Source organism: Neolamprologus brichardi, chromosome 10 (genome assembly GCF_056152115.1).
Source record: "Neolamprologus brichardi isolate AB-2024 chromosome 10, ASM5615211v1, whole genome shotgun sequence".
NCBI lineage: Eukaryota > Metazoa > Chordata > Actinopteri > Cichliformes > Cichlidae > Neolamprologus > Neolamprologus brichardi.
In genome coordinates this window covers 26,146,058-26,161,067 of record NC_142113.1, presented here as the reverse complement: position 1 = coordinate 26,161,067, position 15,010 = coordinate 26,146,058, and the positions used below count along the sequence as shown (strand labels likewise).

Here is a 15,010-nt window from a genome sequence, read left to right as displayed (position 1 = left end):
TGGTTTAATCTATTGGCCCAAACCTGGTCTCCAGACTCTGGGCCTTCTCTGCTCGCTGTACTCCATCTGGTGATTGTATTCAGTCCTCTCCACACCGTAGCAGAACCAGTGCCGCAGGTGAATGGAATGTACCACTCTACCCATTTTACCTGATGGTCACAGAAACATGGGGAAAGAACATAAGAGACTGTCTAGCTTATATTACACGTCACCTTAACAGAAAGCTAAAAATTAATAACTCTGTTCAATATTATAGTGTGTGTGTTACCATTTCAGTTTGAGAGCCACGGGTGCTGATAGAGTTGCTTCAGAGTGGGACGTTGCTCAGGAACTTGATTTAGACAAGTTCTCAAGAAATGACGGCAATCTGAGGAGCAACCAAAGGAAATGTGGTGAGATCTACAGTGATTTAAGAAGGTGAACTACACCAGACCTGTGCTGACAGTTCATCATGCAAGAGTGTGTTTCTTACTTTTTGAGAGCCTGTTGCTGATCTTTAGTTTGTGCCTGATAAACTCTTGGGTCTCAAACTGTTTTCTGTGGAGGCTTTCATAAAGTAGCACTCCCAGCTGCCACACTGTTGTAGGACCAGCACTGTAGCTGCAACAGCTGTACCACTCAGGAGGAGCGTGAGCAACTGTGCCTGCAAAATACAGGAATTAGACCTCATTAAGAAAAGGATTAAAGCAAATGGGTAAACTGGTAAACAAATAGGTAGGCTGAAGCAGGACAACGTACCACGGAACACTTTGAAGGAGTCTTCCTGCACAAAACAGCTAAGGCCAAAGTCAATCAGCCAAACACGTGGAACAGCTGAGCCAGTCTCTATTAGAACATTTTCCACCTTAATATCACGGTGAAAAATGTTCTTGTCCTCAAACGCCAATGCTCCAGCGACCAGCTGTTTCAGTATGATCTGAAAGAGGCAAATAAACATGCTGTGTAAGGATTGGGGGGTTTCTATGCATTGCTAGTTCAAAGTACCATACTGCCATCCCCACAAGGCAGTCCTATTACTGTAATTACTTGTATAAAGATGGCATTTACAGGACTAAAATGAAAACTGCAGGACATGTTGCCAATTTCACACTTTGTTTAGGTGCTCAGGAGGTGAATAACTTTTTAATTCTCCTCCTCAGCATAGCTGAATTATAGGTAAATTTTGTCTGAGGCCTTCAAAATAGAAATGGTGAAAGGTTACAGGCAATTTAGTATCGGCAATAGAAGTGTTTAATACACACTTATAAAGACCCCCAATCATCTTACCTTGGCCACGCCCTCCTTTACACAACCTCCACTGACCTCAATGAATTGAAAGAGGTCCTGTGCAGGGATTGGTCGCTCAAGCACCAGAATTTGCTCCTCCTGTAGATTGTACCAATCCAGCAAGGACACAGATGTCGAGTTCAGCAGCTGTCCAGTTTTTCCATCCTGGAGTTCCAACATAATGGCCACCTCCACTGAAAGGCACTTTCCATCCTCAGCCTGTATCGCCACCAAATCAAAAGATTTGAGTGTTACAGAAACTCAAACTCATGAATAAACATCAGTTATTTCAGTGATGAATCAGTAGTAGTAACTGGTGTTGCTCACTTACCTTGTTTTCCCAAAAAATCTTGTTTTTTGGAATGTGTTTTATGGCCACCTACAAGAAACAAACAGGATTTTAGCGCTTCAGGATGATATAGTTTGCATTCTGTTCATGAAAAGCATGTAACGATCCTTACCGGTAAATTGTCTGCTTTACGATAGCCAGCAAACACGGATCCAAATCCTCCTTCACCAAGTTGATGCTCCTGGACGTATCTGGCTTCAAATTCAGCTGAACGGACACAAGAACCAATTTGGTTTCATAACGTGTGAGAAAGGACAATGATTATATGGTACCAGTGTTACCTGAACTCTAACATAAGGGAATGTCTAAGATTAAGTATTTGAGTGTTAAATTAAGCACAAAATGTGGTTTGAGGGATTCAGAATTTCAAGCATACCTCCGCCAGTGTTCACCGAGGATGAAGTTGGATCATTCTCCTTGTAGTCCAAAGGCCCCTCACCAACTCCCCTGCTTGTCACAGACTCTGACAGCCTTGTCTTTTTGCTGAAGGCCTGTTCAGAACTGGCCTTCCTTTTGGTTGCCTTGCAGAGCTTGACTGATGTGTTCTGTGGTGCCATGGTGCTGTTTGTTGAAATAAAGGTAGACTACAGATGACCCTGAATTTATAGTGACCTGTAGCCATTGTCTGCATTGCTAGCGACTGCTCAGCCTACCTGATTAGTCAGGTGGCTCATTAGCATGAGTGATTACAGGGTTCTGTTCACACTTTCCGTAATCCTTTTCAGGGAATTGGAGCAGGGTGAGGCTTTTGTGCAATGCCTTTTGATCATGATTGAATTTAAAAGTTTCAGGTTAGTTTCTGTTCATCTCTTTTTAGGTTGCCAGACTGACTATTGTAATGTCTTCAGGCTCCATAGTGATAACGGTTTTTAATTATCTATTGGTCATTTTTAAATTCCAATGGTTGATTTTAGTTTCCACTATGTATTACATCATTTTATTCCAAATAGATTACAATATATTAAAGAGTGACTTTAAGTGGTTTAAGCCACTGCAAAAGTAAAGATATTTTTCCTTGGGCCCACCAATGTAATCAGTATGCTATATTGCAACTGTTAAAGCACAATGAGGGGGGGAAAACAGAATACAAGATAATGAAAGAAAAGACAATGCAATGAAACTAATAATGATCATACAATTACCCACCCTTTGTCACAGCTGCAGCAACAGATGTGTGGAGTTACAAGAGAAGGATCCAAGTGCTGGCACTGGCTTTACTGCGAGTGAACTTTTATTTTCAAATAGTGACAATTCGAACAAGCGGAAATGGCAAGGACCGAAACTTAGAAAAACCTAAACTGGGAAAGCTAGCTAAACAAACCTGCAGCTAGAACACGATGACGCAAAGAATTATACACAGGTGGACCAGCAACAAGCGGGGGGGAGGGCTTAAATACACAGGTGGTAATGAGGGAGTGAGAAACAGAAACAACTAATTACACATAACGAGACCAAGGAAGCAAAGCAGAACATGCTGACAAAGGACAGGGATTATCAAAGTAAGAAAGGAAGCACACAGGCTGAACTCAAGACATGTAAGCTTAACACTCGGGACTGGAGGAATGAAACAGAGACAAGACTCACAAAATACAAGACCCGACTAGACACTTAGGGAGGTAAAACATGATCAGAAACGGCAAGGCACTAAACAGCCTAACATAAACCACTCAGAGAACCTAAACTAAATATTCTTTTAACCCCAAAACACAGTCAAATAGGGACGGAACAGTAACATAAACACAACAACCAACCGATACAAAACCAAGGAATATCAATCATACATACACACACACACACACACACGGACGATGAGTCACCCTTTATCTAAAACTTAAACACACAAGCCAGCAGACGGTGCTGCACTGAACTGAACCGAAAAACCAGTTTATTTGTTCAGGATTCTTTTTTTTCTTTTTTTTTTTTGAGTAATAAATGCAACTATGGTTTTTCTCAGTGGTTGACATGGTCAAGAAGTGGTTGCCTTCTTGTGGTCAATTCCTGGCCCCCACACAGGTTGTAACACATGACTAATGTGACTATGACTGGAAAAGGAGTTTCAGGATTTTACACAATGCAGCATTTTCTCATAAAACAGAAAGCACCTCTGTTTATTTATTTACTTCTCTTTTAAACCACTGGTATCTTTCTGTCTAAAAATAGTGTATGTTAGTATGATTGTAGATTATATGTGCATTGTCTTTAAAAGTTTCGATGGAAGCAGATTACAATGGATAAAATTGTCTAGGCTACACATTGGGCGCTTTGTCAATGATAAATGTTTGGTCCAGGATGCCTAATCTCAATGTTTGTATTTTGTTAATTTATGAACTCTGAAATCTCACCACAGTGAAGCATTGTTGATATGAAATTTGTTTTTCCCAATAAAAATGTAGACCCATCTATACACACACACACACACACACACACACACACACACACACACACACACACACACACGCTTTTGTCCTCTTTCTACAGTGGCTTTTGTGAACAACATGTACTCAGTTCCAGCAGAGCCTGAATGAATGACTGTGTCCTCCGTCCAGCCCAGAAGCACAAATCATGCTGCTCGTCTGGGAGGAAAACAAAGCTTGAGACCCAAGATGAAGGAAGAGAAGGGTGCTCCATTGAAAAACAAAATAATTTACCAGATTTTTTTGCTTGTGTGTTTTGGTTTCTACAATTCAGGTATGTTACTTGTTCTTTTATATGGGTGCTTGAATCTTATTCTCCAGAAGAGCAAATACTTGCCTAGTACAAGTCTATATATTCTTAATGTACTGGATTATTAGGATTTGTGCATAAAACAGTGTGTAGCAGATACATTTGTCTACATGTACCGCTGACATTTGCAAATCTTTAGAAAACTGAAATTTGCTTCTTTTTTTAATGTAATTTTTCATGTTATTGCATCACCAAGTCATTAAATGAACAGATGCTTCTAGTAGATTTTGCAAATTAACAGACACATTTCAGAATAACTGAATTATAGGAGCAGGTGGAGTTTTTATAATTGCTAGCTGTGGCGTGGATGGAAATGGCAACAACAGCTCCAGATACGGTTGCGTACTTTGATCTAATTAGAAATAGTATTGAGAAATATGGTATGATCACTAGTTTCTGATCATTTTTGCAACATTTTGCCTATTTTAATGTTTCAATGGTGTTACAAAAAGTACGGCTTCAGAGAATATAGATTTAAATTTGATTACATGAGGTTCTGGAGGTGTTTTGTGCCCATTCTTCTAAGTAATAAGGGCTCACAGACTAGAGCCAGTGTTTTCAGCTGTTTTCAGCTGTGGCTGGGTGTCATCACTGTCCTGCCATTGTTGTGGTTAGCAACAGAGTTACTGAGCTGCTCTGTTTCTGCAGAGCTAGCGTGGTGTCTGGATTGCTCCCATTGCTCTTTTCATGAACTGCCAAGAAGGAAATTTCAACAAACAATCCTCACTTTTGTTGGTTCATGCTGGCCCATCCCAAAGTCTAAAAGCCATCACCATGGTAATATAGATCTGTCATGCAAAGGCTTCCAGTATACAACAGTGACGGGGTGCAGTGCCCGCTTTCCCACAATGATAAAGTATTTGGTCTTCATCTAACCACTGTATCACTTCCCAAAGTTAAAATACTGATAAATTATAATATATTTATATAAATTATTTAATTGTGCACAAATTCTTCATTGGCAGTAGATTAGTTGGGCCCTTATTCTATTCAGATAGGTAGAATATTCAAAAAGGCATGGATGTGTAGTTACTTTTAAATCATTGAAGCTTTCCAACTGTAAACAATACATTCATTGTCAACTTTGTCAAGCTGGAAGGTGTATTAAGGTTTTTTATGTCTTAAAAAAAGTCACTAGGCTTTCAGGACTGTCCAGTGGCAGCACTTCCTCTTTAAATACTGCTGGTTATATGAATATTACATATTTATAGTTTGCAGAATTTACATTTTTCAGCAACCTGGAGTGTAAAAAGTTAAGATAACTCTGTCTGATTCATAGATATAATATAAATGTATATTTTAAGATTATGCATAGCCTCGCTATTCTTTTGTGTTAATTTTCTACTTACTTTTTCTAGGTTCATGCATTTGCTTCAGAACATTTCTTATCTCAAGAGTATCATTTTTTTTTAGTTAAATTAGGGTCAATTCAATGTTATTTATATAGCGCCAAATCACAACAGTCGCCTCAAGGCGCTTTATATTGTGAGGTAGACCCTACAATAATACATACAGAGAAAAACCCAACAATCATATGACCCCCTATGAGCAAGCACTTTGACGACAATGGGAAGGAAAAATTCCCTTTTAACAGGAAAAAACCTCCGGCAGAACCAGGCTCAGGGAGGGCGGCCATCTGCTGCGACCGGTTGGGGTGAAAGAAGGAAGGCAGGATAAAGACATGCTGTGGAAGAGAGACAGAGATTAATATCAGCAGAGAGGTCTATTAACACATAGTGAGTGAAAAAGGTGACTGAAAAGGAAAAACTCAATGCATCATGGGAATCCACCGGCAGCCTATGCCTATTGCAGGATAACTAAGGGAGGATTCAGGGTCGCCTGATCCAGCCCAAACTATATGCTTTAGCAAAAAGGAAAGTTTTAGGCCTAATCTTAAAAGTAGAGATAGTGTCTGTCTCCCGAATCCAAACTGGAAGCTGCTTCCATAGAAGAGTGGCCTGAAAACTGAAGGCTCTGCCTCCCATTCTACTTTTAAATACTCTAGGAACAACAAGTAAGCCTGCAGTGCGAGAGCGAAGTACTCTAATGGGGTGATATGGTACTACAAGGTCATTAAGATAAGATGGGGCCTGATTATTTAAGACCTTGTATGTGAGGAGAAGGATTTTAAATTCAATTCTGGATTTAAAAGGGAGCCATTGAAGGGAAGCCAATACAGGAGAAATATGCTCTCTCTTTCTAGTCCCTGTCAGTACTCTTGCTGCAGCATTTTGGATTAACTGAAGGCTTTTCAGGGAGTTTTTAGGAAATCCTGATAATCGAGAATTGCAGCAGTCCAGCCTAGAAGTAATAAATGCATGAGCTAGTTTTTCAGTGTCACTCTGAGACAGGATGTTTCTAATTTTAGAGATGTTGCGCAAATGGAAGAACACAGTCTTACATATTTGTTTAATATGTGCATTGAAGGACATATCCTGGTCAAATGAATTATGAAGGTTCCTCACAGTGTTACTGGGGGCCAAGGTAATGCCATCCAGAGCAAGAATCTGGTACCATATTTCTAAGATTTTCAACTTAAAGCTTCATTATCTTTATTTTAATCAGTAAAATTCAGGAAACTCACAGCAGCAGAAAAATAACTTCAACTATTTTAAAAAGACATTTTAAGTAAAAAAAAAAAACACTAAAAACATTTTTTTTCTTTTTATGGTACAAATGTAAAGTAGCCACAAAAAAAATCTTAAACTTTAAATAGAATTTTAATCTTATACGACCAAATCACAAAGCAGTCTTGTAGCATTTTATGTTGTAAGGTCAACCTTACATTGTTGTAGATATGAATTCAGGGTCATATAAATAACTCTCTGGGAAACGTTAGGAGGCAACAGTATCTCAACCACCAAGCTAAAGAAGGGCAGCCAAGGGAAGTAAGCAGACAAAAGAATAGCATAAAGAAAGAAGTCTAAAAATTACATGTTGAAGCAAAAACCTTCACTGAAATATTTGAAAAGCATCAAACATTAGAAAGATTCTCACATCTAGTTGTGACTGGAATATCATACCAGTTATGCAACCTCCAGTCTTTATTTGGGGGGAAGCCCATTTACAGGTTGCGCTGCTTGCAGTTACAACAGAGGAAACTACAGGACCAGTTACGGAGGTGTGGCAACAAGCGCAGTCACATAATCTGTTTTATGATGCTTTACATGATTAGTTGTTGTTCAACTAACTTAAACTGCTGATAATGCTGCCCAGATAAACCCAATCATTCGAAATTTGTTCTCTTAAGCAGATGACCTAAAACTAACAAGAAACTCTTGTAGTCTTTGAAGTGTTTAGAGTATTTAAAGTATTCACTGTTGAAATTCATGGCTATGAAATAGTGGAGTGGGATGATTTTAAAGTAGCCTACACAACATTTCTGTATTCAGTTACCAGTTTATTAACTATACTTATATATTATTAAAATATTATTATTAAAAAAGATTTTCAAACAAGATGAAAAAGTTTTACCTTTTTTCAGAGTTGCTGATTGAGTTCTGATCATCTGGGTGTAGGCGCCTGTAATTAATGGTGGAGAGTGTTGGTGTAGAGCAATGACTGTTTTCTACAGTCATTGGTGTAGAGCTGCATGATGCTATTTTTCATGCCAGTGTAGTTGTTGTAAAGTGCATTAGAAATATTTGATGGAAAAACATTGTTCCCCAAAATCTGGCACCCCAAAAAACCAGTCATCTTAAAACTCTGTAGTATCAGTTAACTTTTACAATTTGTTTAAAATGGAAAAGAAACTTCTCAGGGACCTTTCTTCTTTGTTTCTGTGCAGGTGGAGTGTTGGCAGTGAATATGACTATCCCAAATACTCTCATTAGAGGGAAATTAGGAGGGGAGGCCCTTCTGTCAGTCCGCTATGATAGTTTCAGCTTAGACCTGCCAGTTATCAAGTGGCTACTTAAAAGAGAAAAATCTGTCACGGTTGTCCAGTCGATTGGAACGGACATCATTGGGACGCTGAGGCCCGAGTACCGGGATCGTATCCTGGTATTTGGGAATGGGACTCTGCTTCTCCACAACCTCAGATTTGCTGATGATGGAACATATGACGTAGAGATCTCCATCACAGATGATACCTTTCCAGGAGAGGGCAGCATCACACTCACTGTGGATGGTAGGAGGACATGTCCATTTGTACAATTCTGTAATGTTTTCAGGTGTAAAAGCACATTTTATTAACCTTTGTCTGCTGTTGCAGAATGCAACACTATCAGTTTTAATATATATAGAGAGATGTGTTTATTGTCTGAACTATAAGTTTAAACCATGATGATTCAAAACACTTACCTAGACTATAAAAAAGCCATTAGTGATCTGTTCAGCATGAAAATTTGGAGCTAAACCTGCTGAACTATAATTTAACACTCATATTTATCTTTCTTTCCTCCTGCTAAGCTGCCTATGAGTCTTTGTGGCTCTTTGTTCATCTTGCACACCATTAGTCTTGCTCTGAGTTCAGGTTTCTGAATCATTGTGTGTTTCAGACGTACTCAAACACTCAGGCGCTTCTGCAAACATTTTATCCCACAATGCAAAAGGATTTTATTAAACTGTACTGCACTGTTCACGCTTTGTAATCAGCTTTCTTTCCGGACAGTTTTAAAGTCCTTACACATCCACATGTTTTTCTCTTTGCCTGATTGGGCTACTGTTCAAGTTGTAGGTGGCTGAAAGAATGCCGGGAATCTCATGAAGTCACTCCATGAATTATTTGGCTGTACTGATATGTCGGGTGTTAGCAGACAGGCACACAGATGTAATTCATCTAATTTTTATTAGCATAATTTTATGGAACAATAATTAACTTTAACTTTATTTTTTCTTTACTTTTTAGGCTCTGTTGAGACATTTTGTTGAGACTTTTTCATCTATATTATTTAAGATGAGCATGCAAATGCACATGCTCATGCCAGCTCAAACTTTTTCCACAATAGTTTGAGCTGGCATGAGCAGCAAGTGCTGTTTTGCTTGTTGAATTTAAATGGAGTGCAAACCACTGGCATAAACAAAATAAATAAATAGTTCCGGTGGCGAGGTCACTGAGGCAGTTAAACAACTTCCTGGTGGCAGAGCCCCTGGTGTTGATGAGGTCCGCCCCGAGTTCCTGAAGGCTCTGGACGTTGTAGGGCTGTCCTGGCCTGGTTGACACGCCTCTACAATGTTGCGTGGAGATCAGGGGCAGTACCCCTGGACTGGCAGACCGGGGTGGTGGTCCCCATCTTTAAGAAGGGGGACCGGAGGGTGTGTTCCAACTACAGGGGGATCACACTCCTCAGCCTCCCTGGGAAAGTCTATGCCAGGGTGCTGGAAAGGAGAGTTCAGCAGGAATGAGGATTAGCACCTCCAAATCTGAGGCCATGGTTCTTAGCCGGAAAAGGGTGGAGTGCCCACCCTTTTCGGGGATGAGTTCCTGCCCTAAGTGGAGGAGTTCAAGTATCTCTGGGTTTTGTTCGCGAGTGATGGGAGAAGGGAGTCGGAGATCGACAGACGGATTGGTGCGGCGGCTGCAGTGATGCGGATGCTGCACCGGTCCGTCGTGGTGAAGAGGGAGCTGAGTGTAAAAGCGAAGCTCTCGATTTACCGGTTGATCTACGTCCCTACTCTCACCTATGGCCACGAGCTGTGGGTAGTGACCGAAAGAACGAGATCGCAGATACAAGCGGCGGAAATTAGCTTCCTCCAAAGGGTGGCTGGCCTCTCCCTTAGAGATAGGGTGATCGATGTGGCCAGAATTCTGCCTCATTGTCACATATGTTTTGGACATGTCCTAATATCGCTACCTACTTGTCTAAAATATTTAAAACTTTGTCTGATATTTTTTAATAACAGCTCCCCCCAGACCCAGTAATGGCACTATTTGGTGTAGCTACAGTTAAATACTTAAATAATAAACAAATTCGTGCTCTGAGTTTTATAACATTGCTTGCAAGACGCCTTATACTTCTAAATTGGAAAAACAAAGCCCCCCCCCCCCAACTTATTCTGCTTTGTTAAGAGACACAATGTATCATTTACAGTTGGAGAAAATTAAATTTTCATTGAGAGATAATGTTAAACAGTTTTACCTAATTTGGCAACCCTTTATAGATTACTTTAATAAGTAAAACTGGGAGGTATGGCCTCCTCCCATATCTGCTCCAAGATTATATACATTGGTCTGGGCAGGTGTATTGTTTTTTGTTTTTGTTTTTTTTTGTTTGTTTGTTTGTTTGTTTTTTTTTGGGGGGGGGGGGGTGTTTTGGGGTTTTTGGTTTGTTTGTTTTTTTCTTCTCCTCTCCCCCTCCTCTGCATATACTTATTTAGGTATATAAATGTGTATGTATAGACATAGATATATGATTGTTTATATAATGGTAATTATATTTTATGTAAAAAGGACAGGGAGAGGAAGGAAGGGAGGGGGAAAGAGAGGGGAAGGGAAGAAAAAACAAAAACTATGTCACTGTAAATGAGATACATACTTTGTTGCCTGATTTGAATAAAGAAAAAAGAGAGAGGGTGAGAAGTTCGGCCATCCGGGAGGGGCTCAGAGTAGAGCCGCTGCTCCTCCACATCGAAAGGAGCCAGCTGAGGTGGTTCGGGCATCTGACAAGGATGCCTCCTGGGCGCCTCCTGGGGTTGGTGTTCCGGGCATGTCCCACCGGGAGGAGGCCCCGGGGCAGACCCAGGACACGCTGGAGAGATTATATCTCTTGGCTGGCCTGGGAACGCCTTGGTGTTCCCCCGGATAAGCTGGAGGAGGTGGCTGGGGAGAGGGAGGTCTGGGTTTCTCTGCTTAGGCTGCTGCCCCTGTGACCCGGCCACGGATAAAGCGCATGAAGATGGATGGATAGTTCTTGTCAGGTTTTGGAAAACACTTATATAAACTGATAAAAGACTTAATTTATCTCACAGTAAAAGGTGACGATAACAGGAATGGAGAGGTCAACCAAACTAAATGAATGCACACCAAACCTTTTATCTGTGTATGTAAAACAAATATATAATAGTGAGTATAGGTGTGGCCAGCAGAGACATTCACATCAGCTCAGGTTGAGCAGTTTGCAGACAAAGTTGAAGAGGCAAGGCTGAGGTGGTTTGAACATGTGCAAAATGAGGGATAGTGGATATATTGCACAAAGGATATTAAAGTTGCCAGGCAGGAGGCAAAGTGTGAATGCGAGAGTGAATGAATGAATGAATGAATGAATAATGGCATTGTAAAGCGCTTTGGGTGCCTTGAAAAGCGCTATATAAATCCAATCCATTATTATTATCATTATTATTATTATTATTATTTAGACCACAAAGAAGATTTGTGCCTTTAGTGGAAAAGGGATAGTGTGAGGCTGTGGCGACCCCTAAAGGGACCATGCAAAAGGAGAAGATTAATATATTGTCTGATGTTATGATAGAAGTTATTCCCTGAGAAATTATAAGTAATAGACCTACTTCTTGAAACCAAGCACACCATTGTTTTTATTGTGACATTACCAATAAGTTTGATGTGTCACATGGCCCTCTTCCTATTGAAAAAACAAAAGTTGTATCCAAGATGGCCGACTTCTAAATGGCTTGAGGAGTTTTCCCCCTCTCATATACTAATGTGCCACAAACAGGACTTTAATATCACCAACCATTCCAATTTTATTACGGTGTATCCATATAAATGGCCCACCCTGTAGAAAAAAACTAATATTCTTGGCATAATTTATTTCAAAAGTTCCTTCAGTGTTTCTTGCATGTGTAAAGACTACAAGAAAGACACAACTTCAAAAAAGGACAGCAGCATGTTTATTGTTTTTATCTGCTAACATATCCTGAACTATTGTATCTACTGTCTCTTGTACCCAGAACCTATATCCAGGCCTTATATCAACATGGAGTCTTCATCATTACTGGAGCTTAGCGAAAATGTTGTCCTCAACTGCTCTCATGACAATGGAACCAGGACTACATACAGGTGGTTCAAAGGCGGAAAACTCCTGACCAATGAGACAAGGTTCGTGTTTTCTCCTGATCAGAAGCTTTTGACCATCAAGCGGGTGTTGATGGCAGATGATGATGTCTACAGCTGCACAGTGGAGAATCCGGTGGGAAATATGACAAGTCTGCCAATTAGACTGACTGTGTACAGTAAGTAACACTGCCTTAGTTAGTTATTGCAATGTCAACAAGGGTTAAAAACATCATGGTAGACACAGAGACATGGGCAGCAGATTTCAGTTGAATTCAGTTTTATTTTTATAGCCTCAGTTCAAAACAAGTTTCATCTCAAGGCCTATAAATAATTGCATAATTTAATAAAGGTGGTGATTTTGACTACAAAGTATTGCAGTGCACTGCCTAAAATATTAAATTCAGTTGTATAATTTCAGGTGTTTAGTTTTTGTTCCGTTAACAGTTTAATAGCTCATTTGAAAGACTGGTTCAGGCTGTCCTGAGGGTGACATAACTTATATAACTATGCAGCTGTAAGAACACAGCAGGTCAACATAAAGTAACGAAAATAGTTCCTTCAGTTGATCAGAGAGGATGCTTTTCTACATTGCTAAATTTTCCCTAAATCTTTTGACAGATTTCTCTCAGAAATTACAAATGTCTGTCTTCTGGTAGGGATGGAGGAAAAGTCTGAGGTTTTTGAAAGCCAAAGAAAGGTGTCTTTGAAAGACCTGCATAATGCATTGCGTATCTGCCATTCGCAGCAGACACATGAGGCATGGAGCAGGTCGTCAAAGACACAGCTCAGTAAATAAATAACATCTCATGACTCAGATCTCTGGAGGAGCAGGAAAGTAATATAAAAAAAACACTACATGAACGGTGCTAGGCCACAGTTGACTGTTTTTTTTAAAAAGATCAAGTTTAAGCAGGGTTGACAACATATAAATTGCTCATCAATGATAATGTGATAGTGATGTGAAAGGCTGGTACAAACTAGTACAAAAATAGTGAAAAAGACCCAGAAGGTATATGTGTGTCACATGGGCATAAAGAGAAGGAATACTGTGTGTAATACCATTAGCTCTAGTTGCACATTTTGTTTTGTTAGTGCCTGTGTTGTTCATTAATTGTAATCTTGTACATTCTAACCAGAAAGAAGTTCCCTTTATATCATCCTTTCTACTGGAGGCATCTTTCTTTTGATCACCTTGGTGACTATATGTGCCTGCTGGACACCTTCTAAAAAGTAAGACTGGCTATTAAATAATTGAATTCAATGCCAAGTATCACAAAACTGATCAAATATTTTGTCTACACAGACCAAGACAGCCCCCTAGAAAGCACCTCTCCAGGTTTTATAAGCGCTCTCACCAAACACCAATCAATCACACAGGTAAAGTATAGCTGTGATGACAGTTATGAAATGTGAAAACGAAGTGTGAATTTTTATTCAAATAATAATAAATTTGAATACAATTTTTTTTTTTTTTTTTTTTTACTTCATCACAGATTGTGTGCTTCCAAAAATGCCACAGCACAATGGGACAAATGCAGTAACTTCACTTTACATCCTCCAGCAAAAGGTAACACTTTTCATTAACAGTCTTATTTTATTACATTCTGTGAGTCGTGAATAACACCACAACAAATCTAAAGCAATCTGAAACTATCATCTAACAAATTTTGTCTTCTATTGTATAATCTTTAGGCATAAAACCCACAAGTCACTACAAGGAATACATGCAACATTATGTTCTGGCAAAAAAGTACTAAGGAACGTTTATAAAACTCAAGGCTAGCCAGTTTAATAGCTGCATGGACAGACAGACCAGCTATAAGGTGCTCATTATAAACTGTCTCATTAGCTGCAGATACTTCAAAACCAAGCTATCCAAATCTTTTTGGTCATTTAATAGCAGTTTATCAGTCTCACAGGCTAAGCTCAGTATACTGAAACCAGTGAGTTTCGCTATTAGGTAATCTGAGAGCCATCTACACAAATAGCCACAATGAAATTTAATAAAAGTAAAATATTACTTTTGGCGAGTGAAGTTGGGCTCATGTCACTGTGTTTTGCAGGACCCTTCCACAGATGACTCCTCCAGCAACAGTATTGGATCTCCATCTGAACTTGACAACCCACCATGCTACACCACTTCCCCCACATATACTGATCCTATTACTCTTACTGCTGGCTCCCCTGCTCGCATCTCCCGTAAGCATACCTGATGGGTCATCGGTTTAAACAGTCCACAATACAACAAACAGAAGGTTACATGCTCTACATTCTACTGCTCCAAAATGCAAAGTACTCTAGACATCCTGGAGAGTGTCGTAAAGTGAAGAAAATGCTGTGAATTAAACACTGTAACTTAAATAACAGTTGTTTTAAAGTTTAGTAGCACAGCCTGGAATGAAATATGAGGACAGTTTGACATTAGAGTCAAAATGTTTCAGTTTTTATGATTTAAAATTTTTATTTGGTTTGTTACTCAACACCATTGCAGTTTGTTACATTCAATTCCAGACAATTCCAGACATATAACTGACTTGTTGTCTCTCTGCTATGTGAAATTTTCTGTATACATAAAAATACAGATTACTTCGTGAAATAATGTAAATTAGTATTTTAGTTCTACTAGATTGCTTAATTTATGTGTATACAGTGACGAAACCATGTTGGGGTAGGATAGGGGGCCATGGTATTTGAATTTTATACATACTTTAATAAAA

The 15,010-nt window shown here is 39.5% G+C and overlaps 2 protein-coding genes across 3 annotated transcripts; one reads left to right on the top strand and one right to left on the bottom strand.

The window, feature by feature from the left end:
• Window positions 1–272: 272 nt before the first annotated feature.
• Window positions 273–5,516, bottom strand: LOC148100977 (serine/threonine-protein kinase pim-2-like). Of its 2 annotated transcripts, XM_087847457.1 has the most exons (7): window positions 1,992–2,172; window positions 1,728–1,822; window positions 1,598–1,645; window positions 1,267–1,485; window positions 739–916; window positions 473–643; window positions 273–367 (listed from the first exon to the last, which is right to left on the bottom strand). In XM_087847457.1, exons 1-7 carry the CDS (start codon window positions 2,170–2,172, stop codon window positions 273–275), a joined length of 987 nt encoding a protein of 328 aa, XP_087703583.1. The 2 variants fall into 2 exon arrangements, with proteins under 2 accessions (XP_087703583.1, XP_087703584.1); XM_087847458.1 differs by lacking the exons at window positions 1,598–1,645; window positions 1,728–1,822; window positions 1,992–2,172 and adding an exon at window positions 5,505–5,516 and having other exon boundaries at window positions 1,267–1,479.
• Window positions 4,062–14,574, top strand: LOC102784315 (hepatic and glial cell adhesion molecule-like). Its single transcript, XM_006785078.3, has 7 exons — window positions 4,062–4,303; window positions 8,127–8,468; window positions 12,188–12,469; window positions 13,430–13,523; window positions 13,597–13,670; window positions 13,787–13,860; window positions 14,357–14,574. Exons 1-7 carry the CDS (start codon window positions 4,141–4,143, stop codon window positions 14,504–14,506), a joined length of 1,179 nt encoding a protein of 392 aa, XP_006785141.2. The 5' UTR covers window positions 4,062–4,140; the 3' UTR covers window positions 14,507–14,574.
• Window positions 14,575–15,010: the final 436 nt, after the last annotated feature.